We start from the raw sequence: 15,343 nt of genomic DNA on the forward strand, positions 1-15,343 counted from the left end.
GGTCTTGGTATGGGTTAGACTCTTAGATCTACCCCTAGAATGTTATGAGGAAACTGTGTTGCAGGCAATTGGGCATCAAATAGGCAAAACAGTCAAGGTTGACGCAACTACACTGATGCAGACCCGAGGGAAATTTGCAAGAATTGGAGTGCAGGTAGAGCTGTCTAAACCTCTACTTCCTCAGTTTCTTATTGAAGGAAGGGAGTCTAATGTTGAATATGAAGGCTTACATTCCCTATGCTATCACTGTGGCATGTATGGGCACAGTGAGAAGGATTGTGCAGACAAAGTGGAGGAAACGAGTAAGATGAATGAGGGAATGGAGGAATGCAAAGGGCAGGATAGATCTAGGAGCCTTTATGGAGAATGGACTTTAGTCCAGAAAAGGAGGGGGCCAAGGAGAGCAGGAATGGAGAGAAGAGGTTTTGTCTCTTCAAGGGGAGTTGGAGCTGGTCAATCCAGATTTAATGGGTTGGAGGTTGAGGAGCTGGACAGGATGGAGGAAGTAGTGGGAAATGATAGAAGTCTGGTTGTTTCCTTGGTTGCCACTGAGGGAAAGAGGAAGAATAGAACAGTTGACAATAGAACGTGGGAAGAAGTGGTTGAGGAGTGGAAGAGTAACAGTGGTGAAAGGGTAATTGTTCCTGTGAACACGGTATTGGCAAGAAATAGGTGGTTAGATAAGAGTGGAAAGGAAGGTAATACACAAGGGGATGATGTGAGGGAAGCCCCTCAAGGCGAGGAGGGGAAGCAAGAGAGGGGTTATTTAAAAGAACTAGATCCGAATGTGATAAGCCTCAGAGAGGGTAGGGTTGAGAGCAAGGAGGCTTGGATAGATAAAGAAGGGGGGAAGCCGCCAGATAAAGAAAGAGATAATGATGAGTTGTTTATGGAAGCAGTGGAGGAGAGTGCTGAGATGCGGGTTGATTAATCTTTTGATTCCTTCTTAATGAACATGAATAAAAACATTCTAGCTTGGAATTGTAGAGGTGCAGGAGGAAAGGAGGTGAAGAGGGATCTGAGAATGATGATTAAGATGAAGAGACCAGAGATTGTCAGTATCATGGAAACTAGAGTACCTGCGAGAAATGCCCAAAATTTCTTTCGAAGTTTAGGGTTTATGGACATGGAAGCCATTGAGGGGGTAGGATTTGTAGGCGGAATTTGGGTGGCCTGGAACAAGTCAAGGGTCAGCCTAACGTGTTTAGAAAAAAGACAGCAATATGGATTGTTTCGAATCCAGTTTGATGGGGAGGAGCCATGGCATATTGTCTTTGCTTATGTGGCTCCAAGAGACAGAGAGAAAGAAGATTTCTGGAGGAATATGGAGAGAATAGAAAAGGAGTGTAATGGGGCCTTGGGTGGTGTTGGGAGATTTCAATGATATTAGAGGAGCTCATGAGAAAAAAGGGGGAGCTCCTATCAACTCTAGAAGATGTGATACTTTTGAAGACAGAATTAACAAATGTGGTTTGTTAGAAGTAGCATCTTGTGGTAACAAATTCACTTGGAAAGGACCCCTTATTCATGGTTATCAAAGGGTGTATGAGCGCCTTGATAGGGGCTTTTGCAATGCTGATTAGAAAATTAAATTTCCGGAGGCGATTGTCAAAGTTTTGGCAAGACTGGGTTGTTCGGATCATCACCCTATTCTTTTGAGCATGGAAAGGTATGAAAGAAGAGGAGAGCACCCTTTTCGATTTGAGGTTGCCTGGTTTATGCATGATTCCTTTGAAAACGAAGTCAAGCAAGGCTAAGGAAGAGCAGGAGTGGCTACAGACAGACTTGTGAATTGCAGAGGACACTTAGCAAGTGGAACAAAGAGGTGTTTCTGAATGTTCACTCAAAAAAGAAAAGGCTCCTTGCGAGATTGGAAGGAATTCAAAAACAAATTGCTGCATCTGATAGACATTATATCCATTTGTGTAAACTAGAACAGGAGATACAAGGGGAGCTTAGAGATGTTTTGAGACAGGAGGAAATGCTTTGGTTTCAGAAGTCCAGAACCCTTTGGATTAATGATGGTGACCGTAACACTAGATATTACCATCTAAAGACTGTTGCAAGAAGAAGGAGAAATAAGATTGCCATGCTTAAAGATGAGAATGGGGAATAGATTGAGAATCAAGAAGAGTTGAAAAGTTTGGCTCTAGAGTTCTATAGGAACCTCTTTAGGGATGAGGGGACAGGAGGGAAGCTTGAAGTAGGGGTGTCCTACCCTAGAATCAGTGAAAGGAGTTGGGATCAATTGGAAAGGTCAGTGAATTCGAAGGAGATAAGAAAAGCGATGTTTTCTATTGGGGCTTTTAAAGCACCGGGGCTGGATGGTTTTCCAGCAGTCTTTTTTCAGAAGGAGTGGCATGTGGTTGAAGAAGAGGTGGTGACTTCCGTTAAGAAACTGTGGAATGGAAAGCTAGAGATGAAGGAAGTCAATGATACTTTGATTGTCCTGATTCCTAAAGTTGATCGGCCTGAGAATATGAAGCAGCTTAGACCCATTGCTCTATGCAATGTGTTGTATAAATGTATCTCAAAGATCCTGGTTAAGAGGCTTAAAGGAATTTTGGGAAGGCTTGTAGCTCCGAATCAAGTAAGTTCCGTGCCTGGTCGTCATATCCAGGACAATATTATTGTGACTCATGAGTTACCACATTCTATGAGATCTATGCAAGGTCGAAAGGGTTTCTTTGCTATAAAAGTGGATCTAGAGAAGGCTTATGATCGTGTGAGATAGGGTTTCATCATCCAGGAAGTCTTGGAGGAAATGGGGATGAAGGAGAAGTGTTGTGATCTATTAATTAGATTATTAAGTCTGTGGGAACACGTCTGCTTTGGAATGGAGAAAAGATTGAGGCATTTTGGCCCTCAAGAGGAATCAGACAGGGGGATCCCTTGTCCCTTATGTGTTTGTTCTAATAATGGAACGATTGACTCACATTATCCAGAAAGCAGAGAGGAAGGGGGAATGGAAAGTTATCGTATTGGAAGAAGGGGACCAAGGTGTTACACATTTAATGTTTGCTGATGACCTTCTTCTTTTTGGGGAGGCAACACTACAGCAAATTAAAGTAGTTAAAGACTATTTGAGAAGGTTTGGTGAGGCTTCTGAGCAAAAGGTCAACTCTGCTAAGTCTGCCATATTGTTTTCTAAAAATGTCTCTGCTAATGAGAAGGAAAGTTTGGCCGGAGAGGCAGGTTTTAGGGTGACTGATGATTTATGAATACATCTTGGAGTTCCTACTTATTGTGGAAGGAACAAGACCAGAAGTTTTGGAGGATTAGTGGAGAAGGTAAAACGAAGATTGGGAGGTTCGAAGGTCAATGTGTAAAGTATGGCAGGGAGGGTCACGTTGGCAAAATCTGTTATTAGTGCTATCCCCCTATATTCTATGATGGTGACAAAGATTCCTACACAGATCATTGGCAGTATTGAAAGGGCCCAAAGGTCAGTTATTTGGGGCCACTCAATGGAAGAGAGGAAAATGCATCTAATCAACTGGGAAACAGTCCAAAAACCCAGAGACAGAGGAGGTTTGGGGGTCCTAAACTTGCAGCATATGAATGAGGCTTGCTTGACGAAGCAGAGTGTTGGGGAGCTTTCCTGGGGTTGCAGTTGGTGCTAGAGAAAGGCTACCAGAGAATTCACCTTGAGGTTGATTCTGAGAGCTTAGTGAAGGCTTTGAGAGCGAAAACAAAGAAGGATGAACCAATTGATGCACACACTAGAATGGTTAGAGATGCTACAGATCGCTATGTAAAGATTCGGATCTCGCATACTCAGAGAACTAACAATGGTTGCGCTGATGCAATGGCGAAATGGAGTGCAAGCTGGGATGGGTATGAGGAAAGGCGTCTTTTTTCGAAGCCCCCACCAATAGTGGAAGAGGTATTCAGTAAGGATAAGATAAGAAGCAGGTGGCGTGATGCTGGTTGAGTTCTTGTCGGCTTTGCTTTCTTTGTAGTTTCTTTTTAATTTTCTAGGCTGTGGGCCCCCTTTCTACAAAAAAATGGTAATTTTAACTAATACACGTTATTAGTAAGGGCATTCTAGGAATGATAACACTTACTTATTATAAATAACTAACTTAACAAACTTTTTTAATCTACTCAAATTAGTTAACTAGCTCTTATATTAAAGATGAGGAGATGGTAATATTTTATTTTTTTTTGAAAAATTTAAAATCCACTTACAAATACTTGAAAAGTGTTCTCCCATCTTAAAAGTCATAGGCATATTCCTGAAAAGTCATGGCTACTTCTAAAATCTTTACGAACTATTTACACCCTTTTGTGGCGGGGTGGCCTGTTTAACCTGGATTTCAGTGGGGTTACCCAAAAAAAAAAAAAATACCAAAAGAAAAAAAGAATTTGGCCCAAAAGGTTGCTATTATGGTGATTTATTATTAATGATTAGGCTATAATTAGAGCTAATCACGTGTCCTAGTCTTGTCCCGGCAAAATAGAAATGGGACGGGATTTCTGTTTTGTATCCTATCTCATCTCAAGACTGTCCACAAGACATCCTATTTCCTTTTTAAAAAAAAAGAAAAAATTATAATTTGGAAATAAATTTTTTATGTTATAATGTTTATTTTTCATTAAGCTTCTAAAGATAAAAATATTATTAAAAAAATTATATAGAAAGCTCAACTACATAATGTAAAAAGCTCAACTACATAGTATAAAAAAAGTGTAAAAATAATACTATATATTAAAAAAAAAAGGTAAAAGGACGCTTAGCACCCCAATCTTTTTTTAATGCAATTTTACTCACCATCTTTTTTTTTGATGCAATTTTACCCATTATGTAGTCATAGGTATTTAGATACCCAAATGAAGAATATCCTCCAATTTTACCTTGAGAGAATTCTGTCAACGAGTTCGCCTCCATCACACAATCTGGTAAGAACAAGAACACATTATCACTTCAGAATAAATAGCTAATTTTATAAGTGCGTAGATGTCATGTCTAGACTACTGTTGAGATCATGATTATGTATCGGCACATACTCCATCACACTATTGCTACGGCTACATTTTTATTGGCATCCTCAAATGCATCATGAAACTTGACTACATTTTATGACCAGACAAGGCCTTCAACATTTTCACCTCCCTCCGTACATCTTCAATTGCTACGGCTGTTGTCATCTGCCAATGGGGAATCCGACAACGAGCAAAAATGATCAGGTAGGAGGTATTAGCTCGGAGATGATCTCCCTTCTCCGTTCTCACACTATTGTTAGCCTGGAAAATCATATTAACATGAATTGGCCAAACAACCAGAAATGCAACGCCTTAGCCCAGAAAACAGCCTTGGATCTCATCCATATGTTTGGGACGACCTCGGAGCACATCTGCTATACCACATGGGTTCCATAATGGTATCTAAATACCTATGAATACATAATACAGGGACTAGGGATGACCCAAGCATAGAAGTTCTACGTGATCTTTTCAATATGTATTTTCTTTTTCAGAAATGGTATCTAAATACCAATGTGTGCGGTTTTACTGGTCTTCTAGAATACATAATTGAGAACTGGATTTTTTTTATAAAAAAAAAACATGTTTGTGTTAATAGATATTAGAGGAGCATTGCAAATAGGTAAAATTGCACCCCCAAAAAAATGATAAGTAAAATTGCACTTAAAAAAAGATTGGAGTGCTAGGTGCTCCAAAAAGATTGGAGTGCTGGGCATCTTTTTATCCTAAAAAAAATTATAAAAGAAAACCTATATAATGGCTTTATGAATTATTTTATTGAAAAATGAGATTTTTTTGAGACCACTGCAATTTAAGAAGATAAAATCGCTATACAAAATAGTTACTATTAATAAGTGAATTAAATAATAGAATAATAATTACTAATAATAAGTATTTTTTAAAAAAAAATCCTATGACAGGATGACCCTATCCTATGTCACATCCCATACTGTCTTGGAATATTTTCTGTCCCATCCTATTCTGAATTGACCAAGACTAGATCAAAACAGTCAGGATAAGATAAGTTAAACACCTCTAACTATAATGGTATGCTTAATTAGTACGGTGAAGTGTTGACGTACAATTATTCCAAGTCCCAACACAAAATAAATTATAAATACCCCTTGTTTTCGGTTCCTAAAAAATCTCGTTAATTTTTCATCATGGACTTTTTAGAAAAACTTCACTAATTACAAGGCATTATGTTTTTAAATATAGGGAAAATAGAAAAATACCTTATGATTTGATCGAATGAATATGAAGTAAGTACTCCCTCCGGTCAAAAAAAAAAAAAAAAGAAGTACTCCCTGGATTCCTAATATAGGAGCGGATTGTGAATTGAATTTAATCATAAATATAAATTTTAACTTACTTTATCTTACACATTTACTATTTTTTTAAATTAATTTATACCTCACCGTAGATTAACATACTTTTTTAATTTTATTTATAAATAACTTCCAGCATAATTCACACAACCAAAAAAACCTTTAATTTGTTAACTTTCGTTTAAAATTTAACACCTTTTCAACTTTATCTCTATTTAATATATATTATACTTCATGTAAACAAAGTCAACATAATATAAAATGAAGAGTAAAATTATAAATGCATACCAAAAAATTTTCTTAGTGCTTTATAAAATATGATCAAAAATATTTTTCTTTCTGCCCTATAAATAGGACCAGAAAAGTATAATTTAATATTAGATACAAGGTATCTTAAGATTATCATCTCATAATTTTTATAATGGATTAATTTATCCAGCTTCCTTCATTGTTATTGTTTATCTAACTTCTTAAGTATATCAAAATTAATTAAGTAACTCTTATATTAATGTCAAAGCTAGTATTAATTATAGCCAAACGGAATTTTAAAAAAAAATACTGAGATTTTTTGTCATCCTTTATCCAGCAAAAGGAGCTCATGTACTTATCATATTTACAAAAAGTCAAACAACGCAACTTCATGTTTGAATAAAAGTTTAGAAAGGTGATAAGTATCTGTTGAATAAATGACTCTCACTTGTGCTATGATTTATATGTAGAGACAAAAGGAAAGTGAAGATTAGGACTAATAATGAAAAATGTATGAACTATAGTTATCCGGCCCATAGAATCATCAGCATAAGTTAAAATTTCAAAGTATCTTTGAGGTTAACATTAAACCAAATTTACATACCAAAGACAACTAGCTTAGGCGATTTGGCATCCAGTAAAGTTTGGATTTAATTTAAACCTTAAATAGAAAAAGCTATGGTAGGAACTAGTAGGAAGAGTTTTGCACTGTGATGTCCCATATGCAACTTAATTTAAAATAAAATCAGATAGTAACATTCTGTAGATTTGAAACAGAATGTCTGTAAAGTCAACGTTGTTCCTTGGGCCGATCATCTCGTGCTTCATTCAAAGGTCGACAAGGCGACTCTCAGAAACCTTGAAATGGTCAGCGTTGAAACTTGAAGCAGAACGAGCAATTAATTGATTGATTGATTACTCAAGAAAAAAATATAACTTTAAATATTTTAACTTTCTCAATTACTCCCTCCAGTTATTATTCTAAGTTTCAAATAACTAATCTGCTGATAACAAATAATTAATTAAAATTAGTTAAAAGTACTCCCTGTGGTTCAAAATATAAGCTAAACTTTATTAGAGGGGCTTATTTTTTTTATAAGATAACATTCACTTTTGTCTAAGTATTTAATGAGTTTTTGTAATTGCACCACACATATATTCTCTTTCTTCTTTGATTTATTTATTGTATCTTTATTTATTCTCTTAGTTAATAAGGGCATACTTGGAAAGAAAAAATAGATACATTGCTTATTTATTGTTTTAGACTGATTTTAACTAATTTCTTGATAAACGTAAATAGATAAAGTTTAGCTTATATTTTGAATCAGATGGAGTAATAAATAGGTTAGAAATATATTTTTGTTATCAAATATGCCCATATAATAAAAGAAACAGGCTAAAAGAGAATGTGTGAGAAAATGTGATAATAGAGGTTATAACGAAGAAGCGAGAATAAATAATTAAGGATAGTTAAATTAGGACAAACTCAAATTTAAGCTCATAAATTCCCAAATTTGAAGTTTATAAATAAGATTGGAGGGAGTATTAATTTAGTCACATCTCAATTTTTATACTACTCCGTCTCTTATTATAAGATTCAATTTTTTGAATGGGTCTGTCTCTTTTTATAAGATCCTCTTTGAGTTTGTTTGAACATTAATGTATTATTACCTATTTTACCTCTAATTTAATATATCTAATACATTCTCTTTCTTCATTTATCTCACTATCACCCTCTCACACATTTATCTATTTATATATAAAGCTATATTTGAAAAAACAATTGTATTTGTTACATATTAATTGTTTTTAACTAATTTTAATTGTTTTCTTAAACCACGTAATTTAATTGAAAGGGTCTTACAATAAGGGACAGAGGAAGTAAGTTGCCTCCGCTCGGAAATCAGAACAATTCAATTTTTATAACTTTGTAAATTACTATAACTTAGTCTTTATGATTTTTTTTAATTTAATAAACTATAAGTAATGAGTTGTATGAGTCAAAATTTAGATATTAATTGATGATTGAAAAACAAATAAGGATTACAAATTTTAGTATTCCATTAATTAATAATAATAACAACTTTGTTAAATGTTGAACACTTCAAAATTAGCCTGTCTTTGTTTCAAATGCACACAAAGCTTGCTTCAAGGTTTGGCATGTATTGTATATTTAGCATAGGTTATGAATGAAACAATTTTGGAGGCCACCTCTTCGCACGTTATGGCAGCTGGATCTAATCATAAGTAAGCATAATTTGTGCCGTTGATTAGTCATACTAATTTAAATTATGCATTTAGTCAACTAATGGCTTAGATTTAAAAAAAAAGAAAATGCTTTATTTGAATATTTTGTTGTGATTAACTTCATTACAAAGAAAAAAAAAAAAAATGTCCGGATTATTCCTCTCTCCCAGTGGTGCTAGCAAGTAGTAACCACGTTGTAATATTTATATAATATATCAACAAACTATTTAAATAAAAAAGAACATTGATACACAAATAAATGGTACATATATGACAAACTATTGTTTTTTAAAAACTAAAAAGACATCATTTCAAACTCAATAATAAAAAATAAAAATAAATTTAGCTCACAATGATCTACTCAAAACCCTTTCGAGAATGGCCATGCATGATCAATGGGTGGGGCTTAGATTTATCAAAGCTGATGGAGATGATGAGAAACTCAACGTGGGATTTTTTTTAGTATTCATCATCTTTGGTAAGTAGTAGTAGGATCTCAATAAGCCCTTTAATCTAAAAATATGATATTAGAATATGATCATTGTATGTGGATTGATATTTTTATAAATCCCGATAATTGTGGGTTGTATCCTTCTACCACACTTATTAAAACCAAAACAAGGAATAATTATGTGTTTGAAAAATTTTGATTATCTTCAGCACAAAATTTTCTCAATATCCTTAACTACTCTTTCAAAACATACTCTTTCAAATCTCTCCTCAATATATTCTGCATATTTTGCCTACAATTTTTCAACCTAACCACTTCAAATTTTTCTTAAGAGGCCGTTGCTCATCTTCTAAGACTAAAATTTTATTTTTACTTCAAATCTTACTAAAATTGCTAATCAATTTTTTTTTAAATTTTCATTCATCTCTTATTTATATATGGTCTTTTATTTAATATTTGTACTACACATAAGGTAAGTTCTTTAAATAATAATAATTTTAAAATAAAAATAATATTTAAATATTCATATCATTTATTAAATTATATTTAATAAAAATTTATTATTAAATATAATAATTATGAAAATGAAAACAACTTTATTAACTTTATGTCCTTTTTTAGTAATTATACATCCATAAGTGAATTTAATTAATAAATAAACCAACATATCACAATTCTTAAAATCACTTATAAAAAAAAATATCCAAACAAAATCACGATTAACCAGTGTCACTTATAAAATTCATGATTATCTAAAATCATAATTGTTCACTGCTAATCCAAATGGGCACTAAAATCTTTGATTAATTTGCATGATACGTGGATTTAATTTTTTTTTTTCATATTCTTTAAAAAGAATTATTTTAATTTATATAAAATTTAAAATAAAAATAATCTCTTAAATGTTATTTTTTTCGAAGAGATTTTTTTTCATTTAAAAATAATTAGTTGAGAATTTCAAATCTATAACATTCAAATTATATTTAAATCATGGGGATGCAATTACATTGATGAATAATGATGCTGATGACTGAAATAAGCACAAATGGGGCCCACCTGTTTGGTGACCTGCGGTAGAAGTCAAAAGAGCAAAACCCTTCTTTAAATTGAAGTCAAAACGAGCAATAAAGCTTTTGTATAAATAGAAGCATCGCTGGGCACAATACAAGCATGCATGCCAAGCAACAACATCAACAATGGCTATCCACAACGTCCTTCTCCTCCTCTCCTCTCTCCTTCTCACAACCCTAACTCCATCTCTGTCATCATCCCCGACCTTCATCAGCATCGACTGTGGCTCAAACTCTTCAATAGCCGACGGCGACATCTTCCAATGGGACGCCGATGACTCTTACGTTCAGAACGGAGACTCCCACGTAGTTCAATACACCAGCACAGTCCCTCTTTACATGAGCGAAACCGCCATGTCCACTCTCAGGGCTTTCCCCACCTCAGGAAGAACTGCTACACCGTCAAAGTCGGTAAGGGACAGAAGGTTCTGATTCGAGCAAGCTCTTCTATGGAAACTACGACGGCAAAGACTCTCCTCCCACCTTTGACCTTCACTTGATGGCAATTTCTGGGCCGCCGTCAACACTTCGAGCCTGAGAGGCGTGTATCATGAGGCCATTTATGTTACCAAGAAGAACACGACCAGCGTTTGTGTTGCTCAGACATTTAAGGATCAGATTCCTTTCATTTCTGGGTTGGAGATTCGGAGCTTAGAGATGAGCATGTACAGTCATGTTGATTCTGGGCGTGCTCTTCCTGTCTAACAGAGCCAACGCTGGTGCAAATTTCAGCACTAGGTATATTCTTATGATCTCCCTTTATTGTCATCTTCATATTATATACTCAGGTCGTTAACGTGAGAGCCGACTTAACTACTTTGGAATATCTTATATTCTTATGATCTCTTCAGCTATTTAACGCAAGTTATTTTCACAGAACTTGTGGAATGTCCATGCAATTTACTGTATTATTTATTTGTAAGCTAACGAATGATGATTGAACGAAAACTGACAGGTACCCAGATGATGCTTATGATCGGATCTGGAGAGCAGAAGGTGGGTTTGTGTTAGTGGAAAATTTGGTAAACGAAGCTCCATCCATTGACGCGAGCAAAGCAGAAGATCAACCACCTCTTTCTGTTCTTCGAACTGCAACCACAACCACAGGAACTTTATGGGGCATTGTTCTTAACACGGACCTTCCTTCCACAAGCGAACCTATCTATATCACAGCCTACTTCTCTGAAGTCACTCGCCTTCGTTCCAACGAAACAAGATCCATTCAAGTTGAGATCAACCAAGTCCCTTATTCACAACCTTTCGTCCCTCCTTTTGGAGCTGTATCGGAGCTTCGCATCGCAAACAGAAATGCAAATTCAAACACAAGTGTGGCTGTTTTCGCAGACAGAAGTTCCAATCTTCCTCCTCTGCTTAATGCCTATGAAGTCTACACTGTTAGTGGTGCACTTACTGATGGAACCGACAGTGACGATGGTTTGGCTTTTATTTACTTTACACTGTTTTAAGGATTCTGTTTTTTGGGCCTGTCATCTGTCATTCTGAGATTGTTTGGTTCTGTTCTTGGTAATGCAGTGGAAGGATTAGCAGCACTGCAGAGAAATTTTGGTGTGCTTCAGAAATGGAGTGGTGATCCTTGTCTTCCATCTTCATTTTCATGGAATGGCTTGAATGCAACTCCGATGCCTCCCCACGTGTCACCACATTGTAATCCTCATCATGCTTTGTCTCTCTGTCTTCTTTTTTTTTTTCTTTTCTTTTTGGTAAAATAAATTGGTGAGACGCACTGATCACATAGACTGCTTTCATTTCTACAACTTTAACAGATATATGAATATTGATCAGAATTTTTTTTTGGTAGCAATATATATATATATATAATTGCCGTGTGATCAAATGGTGTTGGCTTTTTGTATGTGGCCTGACACAGGAATCTTGGAGGCTATGGCTTATCAGGACCACTGCCGGACTTCAGTTCCATGTTGACCTGAAGTGAGAAATGTAAGCTGCAACGAAACACTAAAACATCTTATGATTAGTGTGGCCTCTCTTGTGTACTGATGTTTTGATGTGTTGTCTCTAAAACTGGCAGTGATTTGCATAACAACAGCTTGTCGGGACCAATTCCCAGATTTCTTGGTTCATTTCCAAAACTGAAATTGCTGTGAGTACTAATACCACAACCAAATAATTAATGCAGTACTTCCAAATTGAAACAAGCTTCATATACTTGTTCATGTTTCCCAGGAATTTAGCAGATAATAGATTCAGTGGAACCATACCCAAATCGCTGTCTCAAAATAAAAACTTGAAACTAATGTGAGTTTATCTGTACCATAGTCTCTCTCTTGCACAACTTTTCTGGTTGCTTTTCTCTCCATTTTTCTGGATCGTCATTTTTGCTCTGCATGTTTGCTGTTAATCTAATATGACCCTTCCATGTATCAGTCTGACAGGTAATTGCTTATCTGGCATGTCATGTCCACCATTACCACCTTCAACCCCTTTCCATGAATCGCCGCCGTCGACCACCACCTTCTCATGAAACGCCGTCGGCGCCTCCTTCAACCCAACCTTCTCATGAAAAGCCGTTGACACCACCACCTTCAACCCCTTCTCATGAAACGTCGTTAACACCGCCGCCTTTCAACCCCTTCTCATGCAACGCGGTCGGCACCGCCGTCTTCTCATGAAAACCAGTGGGCACTGCCGCCCTCACCCCTTCTCATGAATCGCCGTTGACACCACCACCTTCACACGAAACGCCGTGGGCACTGCCGCCTTCAACCCCTTCTCATGAATCGCCATTGACACCACCACCTTCACATGAAACGCCGTGGGCACTGCCGCCTTCAACCCCTGCTCATGAATCGCCGTCGACACCACCACCTTCAACCCGTTCTCGTGAAATGCCGTTCGCAGGAATGCCTCCATATGGGGCAGCTGAAGGACCAGTTGCTGGTTCAGGTGTTCAACCAGGTGGCTCAGAGAGCAGGAAGATGACATTGAATCCACAGCCATACTCTCTTTGTCATTGCTTTTGTTGTTCTCTGCATCTGAGCAACTACTAGGAAATTCGTCTGCAGCATTTGAATGAATCGAAGCAACGGATTTTTCCACTTCTCTAATGTTTTTTTTTTAATGTAAAGCAAGTGACATTTTGATATTTTATGAGAAGTGAGAGAAATTCAAGGGGCATACGCCCCAATCCCAAGGGCTTCATTTTGAGTTCAGATGGAGATATCAATAATGACCGGATATATTAAGGGAGCTTGTCTTGATTCACTTTGTTTTTATGGATCCTATCCCACATCTCTGTGAAAAGAATGATATTTAAAATCATCAGTTTTCTAATATCAATAAAAAAATCAAATGCAAATAACATTTTCAAAAATATTCAACTAACTGAACCTAATATAAAGTTATACTCGAAATTTTGAATAGTATTTAAAATGCTCTATTTTTTTTTATCACATACTAATATGTTGGGCAATAGACATCATCTTAAAAGGGGGGGAAAAAACTTACATACTTATAAGTTTATATACCTAATGTACTTGTTTCCATTCAAATTAAAGACATTGGCATTATTCTATCCATGATTTACCCTCTAACTAACTGTTGTTAATATATTTTATTTTTTGAAAACTTTAAAAATCCACTTGTACAAATTTGATTAAAAATAAATCTACTTATACATAAGTCTTCTCCTATATTAAAATTCATAGGTATATTCATGAAAAGTCATAAATACCTAAAATCTTTACAAATTATTTACACTTAATAACCATATTATAAGTCTTATTTGAGCCTCTTTGTGGCTAGATGACATGTTTAACCTGCATTCCAATCAATGGGGATTCTTCCCAAATCTGTCGGGGGAAAAAAAAATTGTCCCAAAAGGTTGCTATTATGGTTATTTTTCCTTTATAATTAGGCTAATTGTATTCTTAGTAAGGTAAGGTGTTAAAATACCAAGTCCCGACACGAAAAGAAAGAATAAACGCTCCTTATTTTCTCGTGACGTAATAAGTTCTTTTATACATTAAGCAATCAGCTTATTCACGTTTGAATTAAGTGTTTAAAATTCTTCATCATTCTAAATACGAGGGTTACTTATTAAGAATTTATTTTAATCCTAGATAATATATTAATATTCTTTATCTCCAACAATTATTTTTTAAAAAAAATTACTCCCATTTTCATTGTACACATCTATAAACATTTTAATAAATAATTAAATTAACAAATTTTGATAATATATTCTTTTTTTCGGGTTCGGGTCTAAATAAATTATAATATTAAAAAAGACTATCAACATCTATATTATGTGAAATTAGTTTTTTAATTTTATTTTTTTACCTTTTTATTTAGTGTCATAATACTGCAGAGTTACTTGAAAATTTAATTTGTTTGTAAGCATAAGACCCAATTTAATTTATTTAATGTCATAATACTACATAATTAGGACCGAAGGTAGTATTTATTACAAATAACTAATTTAAACTAATTCCTTAGTATACTCAAATTAGTAACTAGCTCTTATCAAATGTAGTATAAGATAGTATTTTTAATTGAGAACATTTTAGAGAAAAAATCCTTAATTCTCTCCTTAAAAAACCACAAGGAATAAATAGAGGAAAACAGAAAATTCCTTATAGTTTTGAGCGAGCGAAGCACTCCCTGATGCCTGATATAGGAACCAGATGATGGTTAAATTTGGTGACAAATATAGAATTTATAATTATTTTATCTCATTTACAATATTTTCTCACAAAAACAAATATTTAATCTATAAATTGATATATAATCTGATATTATATTAGGGTAGTTTAAATATTTAATCCCTATAATTTCATTTTGCTAGAAAAATTATAATTTAGAATTGAAACATGTTAATCATAAAATGGAACGTGTTAACTTTCAAGATTGTATTTTGATAGAATTTTATTTAAAGACTTATTACAGCGTCTCATGGAAACAAAAGTTGTTAATTTAGAATTAAATGTTTTTAGCTATGAAATGAAATGTGTTAATTTTCAAGGTTATATTGT

At 34.9% G+C, this 15,343-nt stretch overlaps 1 protein-coding gene across 1 annotated transcript; it reads left to right on the top strand.

The window, feature by feature from the left end:
• Positions 1-10,457: 10,457 nt before the first annotated feature.
• On the top strand, positions 10,458-12,457 carry LOC114742016 (probable LRR receptor-like serine/threonine-protein kinase At5g59680). Its single transcript, XM_028930259.1, has 5 exons — positions 10,458-10,756; positions 11,287-11,765; positions 11,865-11,983; positions 12,220-12,281; positions 12,382-12,457. The coding sequence occupies exons 1-5, from the start codon at positions 10,458-10,460 to the stop codon at positions 12,455-12,457; spliced, it is 1,035 nt and encodes a 344-aa protein (XP_028786092.1).
• The last annotated feature ends 2,886 nt before the right edge of the window (positions 12,458-15,343 follow it).

This window comes from Neltuma alba, unplaced genomic scaffold, assembly GCF_004799145.2.
Source record: "Neltuma alba isolate B1F8T4 unplaced genomic scaffold, ASM479914v2 tig00003611_pilon, whole genome shotgun sequence".
In the NCBI taxonomy this organism is placed as follows: domain Eukaryota; kingdom Viridiplantae; phylum Streptophyta; class Magnoliopsida; order Fabales; family Fabaceae; genus Neltuma; species Neltuma alba.

Bases quoted from the DNA above. Each gene is read 5' to 3' on its own strand.
- LOC114742016 (XM_028930259.1), top strand. From the start codon at position 10,458: ATGGCTATCCACAACGTCCTTCTCCTCCTCTCCTCTCTCCTTCTCACA. The intron at 11,984-12,219 runs GTGTCACCACAT...GGCCTGACACAG, and splicing joins CAACTCCGATGCCTCCCCAC to GAATCTTGGAGGCTATGGCT. The intron at 12,282-12,381 runs GTGAGAAATGTA...TAAAACTGGCAG, and splicing joins CAGTTCCATGTTGACCTGAA to TGATTTGCATAACAACAGCT.